Source organism: Orussus abietinus, unplaced genomic scaffold (assembly GCF_000612105.2).
Source record: "Orussus abietinus isolate OABI.00-Male unplaced genomic scaffold, Oabi_2.0 scaffold23, whole genome shotgun sequence".
Classification (NCBI taxonomy): domain Eukaryota; kingdom Metazoa; phylum Arthropoda; class Insecta; order Hymenoptera; family Orussidae; genus Orussus; species Orussus abietinus.
Genome location: NW_019394258.1, coordinates 954388 through 971245, shown reverse-complemented (window position 1 = coordinate 971245; position 16858 = coordinate 954388). Strand labels below are relative to the sequence as shown.

At 37.2% G+C, this 16858-nt stretch overlaps 4 protein-coding genes across 4 annotated transcripts; 3 read left to right on the top strand and 1 right to left on the bottom strand.

Annotated features, from left to right (window-relative positions):
• Positions 1-588: 588 nt before the first annotated feature.
• Positions 589-3032, top strand: LOC105696679 (calcineurin subunit B type 2). Its single transcript, XM_012419329.2, has 5 exons — positions 589-698; positions 874-913; positions 1043-1254; positions 1350-1559; positions 1682-3032. The coding sequence occupies exons 1-5, from the start codon at positions 696-698 to the stop codon at positions 1727-1729; spliced, it is 513 nt and encodes a 170-aa protein (XP_012274752.1). The 5' UTR covers positions 589-695; the 3' UTR covers positions 1730-3032.
• Positions 3033-3304: 272 nt separating this feature from the next.
• LOC105696678 (probable 4-coumarate--CoA ligase 2) lies at positions 3305-13634 on the bottom strand. Its single transcript, XM_012419328.2, has 6 exons — positions 13162-13634; positions 11773-12131; positions 10000-10532; positions 9444-9781; positions 3573-3743; positions 3305-3495 (listed from the first exon to the last, which is right to left on the bottom strand). Exons 1-6 carry the CDS (start codon positions 13345-13347, stop codon positions 3388-3390), a joined length of 1695 nt encoding a protein of 564 aa, XP_012274751.1. The 5' UTR covers positions 13348-13634; the 3' UTR covers positions 3305-3387.
• On the top strand, positions 4556-8282 carry LOC105696677 (serine/threonine-protein phosphatase 4 regulatory subunit 2-A). The gene has a single exon (XM_012419327.1). It carries the CDS (start codon positions 4961-4963, stop codon positions 6980-6982), a length of 2022 nt encoding a protein of 673 aa, XP_012274750.1. The 5' UTR covers positions 4556-4960; the 3' UTR covers positions 6983-8282.
• A 1839-nt stretch (positions 13635-15473) lies between the features above and the next one.
• LOC105696649 (riboflavin kinase) lies at positions 15474-16848 on the top strand. Its single transcript, XM_012419270.2, has 4 exons — positions 15474-15955; positions 16261-16412; positions 16494-16593; positions 16696-16848. The coding sequence occupies exons 1-4, from the start codon at positions 15868-15870 to the stop codon at positions 16791-16793; spliced, it is 438 nt and encodes a 145-aa protein (XP_012274693.1). The 5' UTR covers positions 15474-15867; the 3' UTR covers positions 16794-16848.
• The last annotated feature ends 10 nt before the right edge of the window (positions 16849-16858 follow it).

Genomic DNA, 16858 nt, shown 5'->3' with positions numbered 1-16858 from the left:
CAAATTTCTAAATTCACTTTGATTAACTGATTTGTCAGCTAGTAATAGCTTTATACCTTCCATGTAGTCCTAAGTATAACACTATTTCTTCTTTTATTTCGTTATCGGACCAGTTACGTTTCTTTGTATCGAATTTTAGAACAGCGCTCGGCCTATGTGCGCTTTTCTATTGAAGTTAAAAACATGAGTCGGCATTAACGGTATTTTCAATAATACTGGTGACTTGAGTAACCAGTAATCAAATGAATAAATTTTAATTAAACAGGACAACATTTCCCGTCGAGCTACTGTGGTTGCAGTTGCGAACAAAATTCACCGGAGGTTGAACATCTCGAAAATTGGCTGAAAATGTCATGAACCCCTCACAAAAGCTTGAAACCCTATATCTGTCATCGCGATTGCGCGAGCTCCCGTCAGAAATGTATTGCGCCGCCACTGGGGGGGTAACAGGTGGCAAGTGCACTAGCCGTCCGCATCCTTCACTGGGGGCAGCACAGAACGCGATCGCACGACCCTGCCCGTAAGCAATCTCCCAACTCATCTGTGTAAGAACGTTTCTTTTACTCTCGTTTCCCCTTGGTCATACTATTTATGGAGCGCAGGCGCTTTGGCACCGAACTCCGGAAAGTCTGCTGCTGATCAATTTTGGCGTTTCCTTGAATTATACTCACCAGTTATTCAGGAACAAATTTGCAATGGTATTTGAATTAGTTATAAAAAGTTTCGCGTATTTCCTGTTTCTATTTGGAACTGTTATTCGTGTTACAAACCTCCCGATTACAGTGACGAATATTATTCATTTTTGACATTTCTATATCTAGTTACGTTTCATGTATGGAGAATGTTTCAAAACACGACGTTTTTTTTTCGCAGGGTAACGAGAGTTCATTGCCTATGGAATTGTGCTCAAACTGTAAGTTATTATCATACCATTTATCATGAAACAAGATGATGATTTATTGACATTCATTCGGAGTGGCTGCATCTGCTTGCCTGTATCCGACTGAAATGTATCTGAATATTTTAATTTTGTTAATTTTAGTCGATGCCGATGAAATCAGAAGATTAGGAAAACGATTTCGAAAATTAGATCTCGATAACAGTGGTGCTCTCAGTATCGATGAATTTATGTCGCTGCCAGAATTACAACAGAATCCCCTGGTTCAACGTGTAATTGATATTTTTGATGCAGATGGCAACGGTGAAGTCGATTTTAAGGAATTTATTCAAGGAGTTTCTCAATTTAGCGTGAAGGTATGCCTGCAGAGTACACGTTGATTTCTAAGATTATATTTTAATAATTACTAACTACTAAGAACTAAGATTAACTCTGAATGTTTATTTTATAGGGCGATAAAGAAAGCAAATTACGGTTTGCTTTCAGAATTTATGATGTAGATAACGATGGCTTCATTAGTAATGGTGAATTATTTCAAGTACTTAAAATGATGGTGGGAAATAATTTAAAAGACACGCAACTTCAACAAATTGTTGATAAGACGATACTTTTTGCCGATAAGGACGAAGATGGTAAAATTAGTTTCGAAGAATTTTGTTCAGTGAGTATAAATGATGCCATTTCGAATTTAGTAATAATTTGAATTTGAATGTCGTACAAATTGTTTCCCGATACTCTTTGTCGATAAAACTATTTCTGATGGACAAATATTTTTTTATACAGGTTGTTGGGAACACTGATATACATAAGAAGATGGTGGTTGATGTTTAATTAACCAAAGTTTGTTAGCATGTAAAAATGTTTAATGATCTTAAGTGGTAAAAGAATTTTGACTTCATGAATTTATTACTAAGATTTCGATTTCTCATATGGTCATAAGTAAAATCTCACTAAATGATACCATTATACAAATGTCACTCTTCTCATACACACACTTCTTATTGAATCTACTACTAAAAAAAGTATTTTTCTCTGTATTATAATAATGCTAACGTTGTACCACACAAAGGTGTTATAATCGGTGCAATTTAATTAAGTGCAATTCTGTTAATTGTATATCTCATGGGCTTTAGAAGAAGCAAAAGCACTTTTAATCCCCTATGAACGTGCAACTACAAAAGTAATGAATGTTAAATTCTCTGCGATGATGACAAGGTCTGTCTGCGAGCACTTTAGTAACAGACAGATCTTGCCATTAGCAACCCTTCCATATTCCATAAAATTTAAGGTCAGATTACATTGGACATATGAAGGTATGATCTTGGTCTATGGGGTTATTCACCTAAGTGTCACTTTACATTCTCAAAGAGAAAGAATTACGTTTTTAAAATGTGAAACGTCAGTAACATTCTTTTGAAAATGTTTTTGATATTGCATTTTCAGTCGAACCAGAAGTGGTCATTAACTTTCCTATTTTAAATGGAATACTGTAAATATTGTTACACTTTTCAATCTTCCCTTGAATTTTAGGGACATTTTGTTAAGCATACATTTGGTCTGAGTTGCACAGTTTGAGTTATTCGACGTATTTGCACGAAACTAACATGTGCCATGTCCTCAACATTTTTTCGCATCTTTGGAAGTTAATGGAAACACTTAGGTGAATTATTTAGTACAACATGTTTAATCCACATTCTTATTTACTGCAGATGCAATGTAATGGACCAAATCCTGTGCCAGTTAAAGGGCAGATCTATTTTCTATTAGTTGCCAACTATGCTCATAATAAGTGATTTTACTGTGCACATTTCAATGCACTCTCTTCCGCTGTCTTCTTAACATATATTATAGCACTTTCAAATCGCAAACTAGGATCGGGTACCGCATATCATTTTAAATGAATTGTCATTTATTTGGAACTATATTGCAATAAATTATTCCTGATCAATGAGTGATTGAATTGCAATTTATATGAATCGAGGTAATGATTCCGAACTGTATAATGTAATAATTTGTATATTTTATTCAGTAAATTATATATGCACGAGTTTATGAAGTAGAAGTTAGTTTTCTTTGTTTGTAGTTTATCATATTTTATTAATTATAATAATAAACCATTCAATTTCAGAATGAACATGCTTTAAATATTAATGAAAATGTGTGAATTCTAAGTAGTGGAATTTCTGCTTCAGTTTAATTTATCATTATTTTTCAACCATTTTCGTTAAATTTTCTTGCAAAGTTTGTTATAACTTATTTTTAAATACGATTTTGATATGTATGTATACCTGTGTATAAATGGTTTTCTTAGTTTAATAATACTTACTCCGTATTGATTGTTTATGCAATTCCTATTCATAATAATGTAATAGTCATACATTGGGTCAGAATAATAAATAACGGGTATTCAGTATTTTATAATCGATATATTTATCAGCACAAAAAGAAATCTGGGCAACTATATGCATTTGGTCCAATTTTCATTAAATTTATTTTCCTAAGACTTTAAGTTGATTACGCAAGATTTTTCCTGATGGATTTCTAGGAATAGCATCTATAAACGTTATACCCCCAGTGAGTCTCTTATATGCTGCTACCTAAAAAACATTATCATATTAACAAATTCTTTCATAATTTCAAACAGCTTATGTACCTCTATGTCAACCATACCTACCTTAGGGTCTATATGATGATTAATAATTTCCGCTGTCAAATTTGTATTAGGTTTTTTCACGATAAAGGCTTTCGGTAACTCTCCGGCTAGTGTATCTGGCACTCCTACTACTGCTACATCTGCTACCTCTGGCAGTTCCAATAGAATTGATTCTAGTTCCGTCGGTGACACCTGGATACGTGTAACAAATAAAATTTTAATCAATTTTATCATTCAAAGATCTAAATATCATATAGTGTTTAATTTCGATCATGAACGTAAAACAGGGTTGTGCAGTGACGCGTCATTCGGGGTTTTTTATGTAAAATACTTAAGGGAAGTATTTTACGTAAAATCCAAGTAAAATATCTAATAAATTACAGGTCAAAGATGGCGGGACTGTAACCTCACTTTTTTATAGTGGTTAAGGACACTTGTGAATAAACATTATAGTCAAAAAAGAAGAAATAAAGAATAATGGCGAATAGGAGAAAACCATTGAACAGATCTGAACTTCGACATTCCAGTTTTTCATACATTCCACGGAAAATGTTGAATATTAAGCTTATCAGGAACTGTAGAAACAAAGTTCCATATACATTCATGTAATATACATCACGCATGAAATTTGTAAAGTATAATATCTAGTAGTTTACTGTAAAAAAACTATGTAAATTACCGAGAGTATTTTATTTACTCAACCCTGCTCGTGATTACCAGTGATTACCGACATCGGTAATGACGGCTGAAATTTGAATCTACCGCGACTTCGAGAGATGGCGCGCGTGCGGTGTTGCAAGATTAGATAGACTACGTTTCCATAGCACTCGAAATACGGGATTTATCGAGTCCAAACCCAGTAAATTCGAATTTAAGTGTCGATCGAGACGCTCAGAATCGAAGCTGCACATTTATTAATGCGATAGAAACATGTGATTTACTGAATCCAGACTCGATAAAACCCGGATTTAGGAGTGCGATGGAGACGTGGTCATAGTATTAGATCTATTACTTCCTGGCCAAGATGGCGGACGCGTCTGATGAAATCATCGAGCAAGAGTCGGTCGCGGATAAAATTAGTTTATGTTTAGTCGAGTAGATCTCTGATCGTACTCGTGTATACTCGCGTACGCTCGCATACGTGGAATGATTTTATCAAATTCCTGCAACCCGGCGGAACGTCGGCGGGAAGCCGGTCAACGCACGGCAGGGTGAATTCGCCAGGTTGGCAATTCTGGCAGCCCTTTTCCCCTTCGGTGTTATCTTTTTAGTTAAGTGCATCCGAGTCGGTGTATTTACGTTGTCGCGTCTGCCGAGGCAAGCCAGAATCCCGTCGTGATCGCGGAGAGGTGCGAGAGGCGTTGGGGAAGAGCCAGGTTGAGCCGAGGAGGGTGGCACCGAAGGCTATCATGGAAAACCCGGAGGAGGTGCTACAAGCGTTGGACGAGTTCCAGAAGCTGCGTCCAACGGAGATTCCACGTGAGCTGGAGGATTACCTCTGCTGGGTTGCCAAAACCGGAGACCCGGTGTACCAGTGGTCCCTGATCAAGGCGCTTTTCAGAGAGAAACTCACCAGGGTGATGACCGACTTCTACGAAAGTTGCCCCAGCCTCGAGCTGACCCCTTGCCCGAACGTCGAGCATTTCAACTATGACTCCATGAAGAGCAACCTTCTCGAGCGACTCGAGTCCTTCGCCAATGCACCGTTTACTGTTCAGCGCATCTGTGAGCTACTCACTGCCCCACGCAAGGAGTACAACCGGGTCGACAAGTTCATGAGGGCGATCGAGAAGAACATCCTGGTGGTGTCGACCAGAGAGCCAGGCTCGTCCGCCAGAAGGAGCGAGAACGGGGACAGTATGGTGAATGGCTCGGTGGAGGAGGACGCAACGTCCATGCAGCCGTCCCATGAAATCGAGATGGATTCTTGGGTCAAGGATTGCACCACGGTGGCAGGAGTTACTGTCCGCGCTACAGGCGATGCCTCCCTTCTGGAGACAGTTCTGCCATCGACGACCGTGGTGAAGAGTTTGCCCGCGGAGGACGACGGGTCGACCCTGGATAAGACGGAACGAGTCTCATCCGAATCCAACTCTTCCCTTCTTACTCAATTTGTTCCATCAACGTCAGAATTTTCCGACGTCGGAAATTTGAGTTCACAGATTCAATTGCAGAACTCTTCGGCAGCGAGTGGTACTCAGAATCTGTCACCAACGCCAATGCTCGTTGACGAGGTACCGGAGGCGATTATAAACGAAGACACTAGCTCTCAGCCAAGTCTGGACCTGGAGAACGAGGAACATAGTAGCACTGACCCAGCGCGGAAACTGCAAACAACTTTTCAAGCAAAAGACTTTGTTCCTAATGACACAAAGTCTATCAAAATCTATTCGGACGATACGGCACCGAGCACTGACGTCGAGAAGGTCGATACGCCGAGTGTCGACGAGACGCCATTGGATCGGGTGGAAGATCGAAACGTGTCCGACAAAACCAAGTCGGAATGCAAAGAATCTCTGGACCATCGAGAATCGATCTTTCCTATGGTACAAAATTTTTTGCAAGCTAGCATGGATGTCAAAATAGCTTCGGATGAAACTAAGACCACCGTGGATGGGTCCACGGATGAAAATTTATCCGTGACCACTAAAAGTATATGCTTCATTCCTGATAACTCAAGTACGGAGAGTAAAGATTCTCCTAAGGAGGATATTAAATCATCCAGAGTTTCGTCACCGAAGCCATTTGAAGATGATACGATTTCACAAGAACCCAGGGAGAACGTGTCGCCTGTATCCGACGACAATTCCAGCTGCCAACTAGACACAGAGCAGAGCGACGAAGGGAGGAAAGAAGACAGTTCGCTTTTGGATATGTATTCAAAGACGGAGAATTTGAAGGAAATCGACGTCGGTGATAAAGAAGATCGAGTCAAGCCGGTAATAGAAGAACCTCCATCGGGCGAACCTCCTACCAGTGTGAACGATCCTTCGACAAGTTCTGTCTTGGAACGTAATTGCTTGACGATACAGGAAACTTTGGAGGATGATTGCAAAACGACGAAGAGCATAGTTCCAGATCCACTGCCAATTGTGGAAGAACCTAAGGAATCAGAATCCCAAGTGAAAAATTCAGAAAGTTCCACGGTAGTGGTTGATGTTACCAGTGAATCAGTGGACCATGCAAGTGTCGACGAACTCGTGAATAAAGATACGAAATTAGTGGTGGATTCAACCACAACGGATGTGGACAGTGAAGAATTGCAATCCCCGACTCCACCAGAGAAGAATCAGTTACCGGAAACGTCAAAAACAACCAAATGTAGCGAAACCGAAGGAGATGCGATGGAAGTGGATGGCGAGGAGTTGGCTTTGCCTCTCCATCATGACGAACCAATGGAAGAAGAAACGACGGACTTAGTTAAGAGTTAATAAAGATAAATCCAAGCTGAATTTTAATGATACTTTAAGAAGAAGTTGCGATTGTGTTCATGAACCTTGAACTGGCTTTGTACGAAATGTTACTGTACTTGAGAAAGATGAAAATTTCCATGATCTTTTAATACTACCGGTGCGTGCTACAAAATCATTTAACAAGTATCAATTTCATGTATGAAACCTTTCCCTTCTTTCAATGTTTAAATCATCGCACAGGTTTTACTTTATATCATTTTAAAATCATATTCAATTTCAACGGAACATTTGCTAAAAAAAAATGTAAGCATAAAGAATTTAATCGAAAGGGAAAATTGTCTACCAAAATATAAACCACGTGAATAGGTGAAGATAACAAGTTTGTAGTTAACTTATAATTATGTCTGAAGAGTAGGCATATTTTTAAATACTGCATGCCCATGTACACAGATTGCTTACACTGTTACATGTATCGTACATTAACAATGACTAACTATCGAAACAATTGTATCGCGAAATTATTGGTGCTTCATATATACATCCACATTTTGTAAATAATTAAAAATGACAAGGTTCTTAATGTCGAAATTTCAAGATATCACATAGTCTGTACTGTACAGCTACAGGAAATTATAATGTTATAAGATCGAAAAACGGTGCACTTATGTGTGCAAATAAAGATTTAAACTGGGTTAAGTTTATATACAAATTGTTAAATTCAGAAAAGCACCTAAATATGTGTTTATTGCTACATAAAATACATGTCCTTGTTATACTTTTGTAAATAATTTCTACTTACATTTATCATATCTAGATCTGAAGTTCTTTCAAATAACAAAAAAAATTGAAATAACAATTGATAAGGATTTTTCCCTAAATTGCCATCGTCATCAGTATGCCTTCGATAGTTAGTCATTACTCTTCCTGAACTAACAGGAATTCAAATACAGAAATAGACTATTGTTATTATCGTATGGTCTAAAACCAATTGACTGTCTTCGCATAATCCAATAATTTTTTACGAATGTAACTTGATGCTAATGTGAAAGTCATGGAGATGCGAGGAAAGAGCGTAAAAGCATTTCTTGAAGTAGCGTTGAAAACTTCAATGTATGTAGATTAAGATCATGTAAGCTTCTTAAATCAGAATATTTAAAGAAAAAATATATAAGGCTATAAATGGAAGGTTTTATAGCAAAACAAGATCAGTAATGGATTAATTTAAAAATCATTAAATTAATAATTGTTCAAGTGCAGACAATTTATGACAGCTATGTACATTATTTTATAGCAAAATACATGGAGATTACTGCCAGAACTAATGACTGTTAATACCATTTTCCAAAATCAATGATTTGATGCCGTAAATTGTTTATCACTAATTTTACTTTACAGATTTAGCATTGTTATAATTAGTAAGACAAATATTGAAATATATTTTGCACAACTTTTTAAATATAAAATAATCATCTCGCAATTTTCCATGTTTATTATAAGTTTGAAATGAGATTAAAATGGAAGCACAGCTTAAAATGAATATAACTACTTGCCAAGGCATTTTTAATATATAATTTGCTCATAAAAGAGCATGTACACGGGACAAAATGGTAAGAAAAACCATTGCACCGAGCAATGATCCATTTTTGACACATGGGATCCTTGAACCTGCGATTTGCTTTACCATTTAACAAAGTATTTATATAACATAAATTTATCTTTACTATTCACAAGCATGGAAAAAAACAATTTGACATATTTTTGTTAGCAGGGACTTTTATCTATAAAAAGTAATTCTTAAGTTACGAAGTAGGTTTACAAGTATTAAGCAACTCGCAGTTAATGACCGCGTTTTCATCGTACTCCCTAATCCAAGATTTATTGGGTCCGGATTCAGTAAATAGCATGTCTCCATCGCATTGACTACGTCTCCACCGTATTCGAAATCCGGGTTTTATTGAATTCGGGCCCAATAAATCCGAATTTAAGACCCTGGTTTGAACTATAACAAGTGTTGAATGCTATGAACTGACGCAGTGCCGCCATCTTTGCGATGTCTACTAACTCGATTCATATCTACCTAGGACTCTTACCGGATATTACCAATTAGAAAATGGCATTTCCCTTGATAAATGCAAAATGTCTTTCTAGGATGGTAGATAACTTACAAATTAATGGCAATATTATTCAAGACATTGAAATAAAAAAAAAAGATATATTTACTGCAGGTTCAATTACCACCAAAACTATCGTCAGCGACAAATCGATATCAAATTAAAAGCAATTGGGAGCTGACAAAGACGAAAATGTTAAAAAAAAAAAAAAAGGAATAGGACAAACAATTGGAGAAAAACACAGTGTGCAAAAATATATCATGTGAGTTACTTCGGAATATTGAAATAGTCCCAGATTACGGTACGGAGCTAAAGTATATACTGGTGAAAAGTTTGATTTAAACTACTTGCGTCTTTTATACACTAACCTGATTTCCTTTGACTTTGATCAGCTCTTTCGTCCTGTCCACAATATAGAAGTATCCATCATCATCGTAATACCCAACATCACCAGTATGCAGCCACCCATTAGAATCGATAACTTCAGACGTTGCTTTGGGGTTATTTAAATAGCCCTTCATTATCTGAGGACCTTTTACAAGAAGTTCTCCTGGTTTTAATGGTTCTGTGATATCGGTTCCGTTTGTTAAATCGATTATACGAGCTTCCGTTGATGGAACTAATTGTCCACAACTTCCTACTTTAGAGCTCGGCATTGATTGGGGCGTGTACAGAGTTACAGGACTAGTCTCCGTCATCCCATATCCTGTAAAACAAAAATTGCCCCAATCTTTAGAAGCATTTTTCTATATTGATAGTATTAACCATTAGCCATATAGCCTGTCGGCAATTCCGAAAGACATTTCTGTAGTTCGGAAAAATTAAAGATCCCCATATCTCGCTGGGCGAACTTTAAAATCGCTTGTAACTGACATAGCATGGAATGTTTGTGACTAAAAACTTACAATGTGTATTGTAGCGTACCTTGATTAATAACACAATCATCGTGATTCAATTTCTGTTTGAATTTGTCGATTAAATTCTTACTAGCAGGTGCAGCGCCGCACACGATTCTCTTTATGCTATCTAAACGTTGAGGTGTAACTGACGGATGAGTAGCTAAAAACAACAATAACGATGGTACAACGAAGAGAACCGTTGGTTTGTACTTCTCCAAACATTGCAGATAATCTTCAGGAGTAAATCTCGGCATCGTAATGATATGTCCACCGTGGTAAATAAGAAAATTCAGGATCGCATTGAAGCCATATATGTGAAAGAACGGAAGAACCGTTAAAATGGTTTCTTGAAACCCTTCGGACGGCGATAAGACATTGGTCACTTCTGGATGGGAAACTTGCATTAAGTTAGCTACTAAGTTCTTATGGGATAACATTACTCCTTTGGGTAGACCCGTTGTTCCAGAACTGTAAGGTAGCACTGCAACGTCTGTACTTTTCACTTCTGGCAGAGTCACGTCATAATTCTCAGCCAATAGGCTCTGCATACCTAAAACACTACCCGACATAAATGTTCGTTTTCAAAATATGACCAAATCATGAATATGCAATAAATGGTCTGCGCATTCTTATCTATTGTATGTAGGATAGCATGTCCAGGCGAAGGTTGAAAGCACCAATAATGCTGAAGCGCATAAGGGTGAATAACACCCAAGACAAGGGAGAGAGTTGACACAGCCCGTTAAGGTGAAATGAAACCCTCTTCAAATCAGTCGATTCGAATACAACACTTTTTTTTAAGGGTATTGGACCAAACTGTCCGAAACTTTGACACATGACTCGTGATCATCTAAGAATTATCCTGATAAATTCAAATTTTGGATTTTTGGAAAAAAATGTCTACCTTAGCCCAGACCAGAACCAAAATGGCGTCGAGATCTCATATTTCGATCCATATACAATTATCGAAGGCTCTGATATGAGAAACGAAAGGGTCAGGACAATTTTACGACAATTTAGAACACTCTAGTAATCGATAAACTCGCATTTGAACGTGATAAAGGGAAAAAAGTGTTTTATGAGCTTCTATGCTAAAACGATGGGAATGCGAGGTCTCGGAGTGAAAATTTAATTGCCCTGGAAATCACAGATTGCGCAGGGGGTCCCTCTGCAGTCAGTTAGGGCCCCTGAATCCATGAATCCGGGGGATTTCTGGAGCTTTTCTTCGATTTCTTTATAATTATTGTACGAAAACGACTGGTGGAGTGTGTCATTTAGTATAATACCCAATATAATTCGACACAACTGCCAATATAAAAACGAACGTTGGCAACGTAGGTATTTATAAAAATCTTCTTCATCGACGTCGATCAAGTTCCTCAACGTGTTTCATTTCACCTTAAGGTAATACGAAACTAGCCTCTGAATCAGAAGAATATTTATAAAACGAAAGAAAATTCGTAATTTTACAAAAGCTTTCGCTTAATAGAAGTCCGAATTGCTGTAGTTCCCCTGTATATTAGAAGAACGATTTCAAATATTTTTCTTCCGGTGGCCAGCATATTATCGGAGATGTTTCACGCAATTATCCAAAACAATATTCCGTTGGCTGTATAAAGATTCTGCATATCATACCGAATATTAGATTACCGATATAATCAGGTATCATTAGTAATCCAACACTCGCCATGATGCACAACTTCGTCGAATAAATGTTTACGTCTGGACATGAACGCGTACTTTACGTACTGAAAAATGTATTTAAGGAAAATCTCTTTATTGCGCATTTTATCCTCACTTTTTATCGGGCTCAGTATCTCCCCCGATGCTGATGGTTTGCGTATAGTTCGGCAAGTTTCTCATTACTTTCAATGCTGTCTCGAGTAATTGCGGAACTGTGATAATGCATTTGACTTCCGCGTTCTTGAACTGTCTGACCAATTCTTCAGCAGTGTACAATGGGTTGGCAAATGTGATAGTGAGGCCTGCCTCTGCACAACTGTGTACCGTAATCAAATATTCCGGAATGTTCGGGAGAAGTAGGCCCACTCGGTCCCCGGGATTTAGGCGAACTCTCTCAAGGAGTGCTTTTGCACCGCGGTTGTGCAACATCTTAGCCATCCCGTAGGTGTAAAACCTCCCAGTGACCCCACATGTCTGTGGAAAATAAATGAAAAGCCATTTAAATGACCTGTGCCCTAACGCGAATACGTCTTATCGACTACGTCATAATCGGTATCCGCAAACCTTTGAACTCTACATATGTGTATTTATCGCTAATAAAATCGTAAACGAGTTGAATGGGTCATAAGCCCTACAAGTACACGTTAGGAAAGAATATTGACTGGTTTTGTTATGTCTATTGTTTCTGATTGTCATCGAAAATGTACAGGGTGTTTTAGAATGAATGCTCAATAAGAAGCGGACGCAGTTCTTGATAAGAGATGGGTTAATAAAAGCGCAAACGAAATCTTTCCTCAGTACGTGGGGCGCACGGCGTGGGTTTTTTAAAAGGAACAATGCGATCGAGTATTTAACACATTCGCGACTGGCAAATTTGTTCCATTTCAAATACTGAGTACCGGGGAAAATAATGACATTCTGAAACTGGTTGCCGCTAACTTGTATCGTGTATCGTTATGGACGTGATTCACGTCAGCGGCAATCAGGAATAGAATTTAAAATGACGTGAATTCACGTCAGCGGTCGCGAATGTGTTAAGGTGATGTGAAAGTGACGTCGAAGGGGTTTCGTTTATAAAACTTTTCTCTCTATTCGGTTAACCGAATGGCTTGAAACTTTTCAACGTGAATAGGGAGACTATAAGGAGGGTTCTTAAACTCGTGAAATTTCAATTCTTTTCAAATTTGTTTATAGGTATTTTAAAAATATTTTAGAAAAAATGAAATTTCTCGAGTTTCAGGACCTACCTTAGAGTCTCCATATTCACGTTTTAAAGTATGAAACGATTTGAGACACCCAGTTTGTTGAAAAGTTTTATGAACGATTGAGCTTTCGGATGCCGCTTTCACATCCCCTTAAGGTGAGTTGCGCAGGGTCAGTCGAAGCTCGACCGCCGTCACAGAAGCGAAAATGAGGAAAAAGCTTGCCAAAACCTCAACAATGCCTATCGTCGTTACCGTTATTATCATTAGTAATAATATTGATATTAACATCGGTTATTTACCACTGCTGGCAATTCTTCCCACTTGGCTGAACGGGACCACACAAACTGGCTTAACGTTTGATCCGGTATCGTGACGTTTCCAAAGGGGCTTTTAATAACAGCAGTACTATATCTTCTGACGTATGACCTTGAAAATCCACGCATGGCCATTTTGCCACGCATCGATATCTCACGAAGGATTATCATAGCTACCGAAAACTTTAAGCGGTATATTATCTAAAAGTAATCTGCATAGGTATTAACAATATGTCAAAGACGTCTCAAAACATTAAGTTCGACCCTGTTGCTGCGTTATCAAGGAATCGCTGCACTATTTTCAATTCCTGCTACTTGTCACTAAATGTTCCCCTTTTTTAATTATGTTATCTCGAAGTACGTATATTATGTTAAATGACAGCACATTATTTTTCCGTCCACGTTCAGCAGTGGTTTAATTCAAACTGCCGGAGCAATGCATCATATAAGTTCTGGTGGCGGGAATACACCACTAATAAGGTTGCGATACGTGTTTAAGAAAATTAGAATTAGCAAATATCTTATCAATGAGATCTTCATGGTTCCCGCATTCAAAGTCCAAACTGCAAAATAAGCATGACGGACAACTGGATTTGATTCATAAACAAAAACAGCAGTCAAGTACTTGAAAAGCATGCATTACCGCTCATAAGCATTTCGCTTTATTTATTTCTATTTCTATATTACTGTAAATAATACCGTAGCAAATATTAAATGAAATATACTCCGAGTAGTCAAACTAATAAAAAGCCCCGTCATCTATTTCCTAACTAGAGACTTATTCAATTTATTAGGTGAGAAATTAATTTCGCAAGATGGCGTGTATTCATCCGAGACGATTCATTTTCCGTGCTCCTCGCTGATTTAATTACAATTATAATCATTTCTAGCACTTCTTTTCTTTATCTGATTAACAAATTTCCAAATATGTATATACTGATCCCTCGCTTTACGATGATAAGTTGTATCTGATTAAGTAACGATTAAAATATCTTCCCTCGTACAAAAAACCGTTAGTAATATGTATAGATTTAGTAACGAGCGATTATGCCACAACACGTATATAAATATTGTATGCGATCTTTAACTAGGATTTTCTTATGATTTGTCATTTTACACATTAGCCGCATTTATTCGACCGTTAATTATACATTAAACATCATGATCCTCATCCAAGAAGCGCTCGTCATCATTATCGTTTTCCAATGACAGATTCCAAGGCTCTTAGAGCGGAATGATTATTTATCGCTTCAGCTTAAACTACTCAGAGATTGATGCAAATTCGTTAGTTTGTTTAGCACTGATTAGAACCAACATGATGTACGTCATCAACGTTGTTAAAACTCGTGTCCACTGCCAAGTAACTTTCGACATTTCTTTTTAGAGCAGCTTGAATGTGCGTGTACACATCCAATAAAAATTTCCGCTCGTTCGCTTCCAAAATCCTCCATACTACCAGCATGAACTATTTGAGAGCAGCTCTCACAAGTTTTACTTGCTCGTGGATACGAGTCTTTAGACCCTCTTTCCCCCATCATATGGGAAAAAAAAAAGGTTGTGGTTTCGAGAAAAAATCAAAGTCAATTTCCGCGGTAACGTGTTTCCTCTCCCCAACAGTTGCACTTTCGCGCAATAGATCGTTCGAGATAGGCGCTACGCCCCCCCTCCCGCAAACTAACCTAAACCACACATTACTATATTCGTCAGATAATAATTCCTGACATTGATGAATTCCGACGACGGGATTCATCGGTACAACTTAAAAAGTTGGAATATTTTCATAAAACGTTTGCCGATATTAAGAAAAGAAAAAGGAAAGGAAACCGAAAAGGAGGAAAGGGAATGTAATTTAATACATCCCCAATAAGTCGTGTCACATCAAGAACCAATGAGAAGAAATCATAATTTCTGACGATCAGTATGAATAGTTCTAATTGATCGCTGTCAATTGGTTCACGCATAACCATCGCAAACTGCCTACTCAAATTGACATATTTAAATCTTGCGCCATTTTTGATATGGTAATATAGCTGTCCCTCTTGGGTCGTTGCTTCACCCCCGTGTCTAAATTACCATCTGTGGTATTCCCTCTATTTCTATGCCCGTGGATTTATCCAATCCGTAATTGAATAAATACCGACGATGGAGTGGCTATGTTTCCATCGCCCTCGAAATCCGGGATTTATCGGGTCCACACCCAGTAAATCCGAATGTACGCTTCACTATTTCGCTAAAAAATTTGTATCGAGCCAGTTCACATGAATGGTCTCGCATTTTCACCACCAAAAACGTTCCGTAATACCGGAGCTACTCATTTTTCACACTTTCGCTCGATTTGCTTTACGTAATAAGCCCCCTGCTTTGAGTTCTGTCCATATATTCTTAGGTCCATGTCTAACCATGTCTAACCGCCTTACCTCTTATCTACTCTTACCTATGTCTCCTTCATTCCAATAAGCTGTATGTTAAAAACTATGCCTTGTAAATAATTATGTTTATTTGTTAAACTTTATATGTAGTATAATTCAGTATTAACTGTTTTACAACATATCTTAATATATCGATAACTCGGATTGGTATTGCCTCACTTGGAATTCAGAGATTTTAATTATTCTTGATATTGCAGAAGATAAGTTTATAATTATCGTAGGAAAGCATTTGAGTGTGTATCGAGTATTGCATGCGTTTATCATGTCTGAGGATTTATTACCGTTGTTTTTATCTGGTAAAGTCGTGAAAGGATTTGGCAGGGGGTCAAAAGAATTAGGAATCCCTACCGGTAAGTTATGAGAATAATGTATGAATAATGGTATCCAATGAAAGTGAAAAGAGCCTTTTAAACATGAGATTTATTTCATGTCTTGTACAGAATACCCTATAGTATATAACGTGAATTTGCTTTATAATTTACTCTAAAAAAGGAAGTTATTTATATTGAACGTATGGACAATCAATTAATGATGCTATATACAATGATGTGTGCCGTGCATTGCAAATTCATTTTTATGAAAATATCATTCTTTCAAGTTTACTTAATAGCTCTACGTTGAAAGTAAATTACAATTGAATTGTTATTATTTACAGCAAATATATCGGATGATGCAATTAATAATTTACCTGAAGAACTTCAATTAGGGGTCTACTTTGGGTGGGCCTCGTTAGAAAATAAGGGTATCTTTAAAATGGTTATGAATATAGGCTGGTGCCCATATTACAAAAATGAAAAGAAATCTTTAGTAAGATGAAAGATCGATCTTTGCTACTTTAATATTTTTATTAATTTATTTCAAATAAACATACAAATTATTTTGCTTAAGGAAATCCACCTTCTTAATTTTTTTGATGACGTCTATGGCAAGGAAATTAAATTCATAATAACCGGCTACATACGTCCGGAAAAGGAGTTTTCTTCCATTGGTAAGTGTCAATTTAAAGTGAGAATCATTAAAAGATATCGAAATCACTTTTTAATAAGGAGGATATTAAGTTTTATTTAAAAAATGTGAAATTATGTTACAGATGAGTTGATAAAAGAAATACATAATGACATTAAGATAGCTGATGAAAAGCTTAACGATCCAAAGATGATTGCATATCGAGATAATCCATTTTTATGAGTGTAACTTTATATCGGTTGGAAGTTTTAATATGAAATAAATATGTTATGTTAAATTTGACTTTT

Coding starts and splice junctions, on each gene's coding strand:
- LOC105696679 (XM_012419329.2), top strand. Junction 914..1,042: donor TATGGAATTGTGCTCAAACT/GTAAGTTATTAT, acceptor TGTTAATTTTAG/TCGATGCCGATGAAATCAGA. Junction 1,255..1,349: donor TTTCTCAATTTAGCGTGAAG/GTATGCCTGCAG, acceptor TTTATTTTATAG/GGCGATAAAGAAAGCAAATT.
- LOC105696677 (XM_012419327.1), top strand. CDS start 4,961: ATGGAAAACCCGGAGGAGGTGCTACAAGCGTTGGACGAGTTCCAGAAG.
- LOC105696678 (XM_012419328.2), bottom strand. CDS start 13,347: ATGATAATCCTTCGTGAGATATCGATGCGTGGCAAAATGGCCATGCGT. Junction 12,132..13,161: donor GGGAAGAATTGCCAGCAGTG/GTAAATAACCGA, acceptor TATTTTCCACAG/ACATGTGGGGTCACTGGGAG. Junction 9,782..9,999: donor TGATTGTGTTATTAATCAAG/GTACGCTACAAT, acceptor TTTGTTTTACAG/GATATGGGATGACGGAGACT.
- LOC105696649 (XM_012419270.2), top strand. CDS start 15,868: ATGTCTGAGGATTTATTACCGTTGTTTTTATCTGGTAAAGTCGTGAAA. Junction 15,956..16,260: donor AGAATTAGGAATCCCTACCG/GTAAGTTATGAG, acceptor TATTATTTACAG/CAAATATATCGGATGATGCA. Junction 16,413..16,493: donor AAAATGAAAAGAAATCTTTA/GTAAGATGAAAG, acceptor ATTTTGCTTAAG/GAAATCCACCTTCTTAATTT.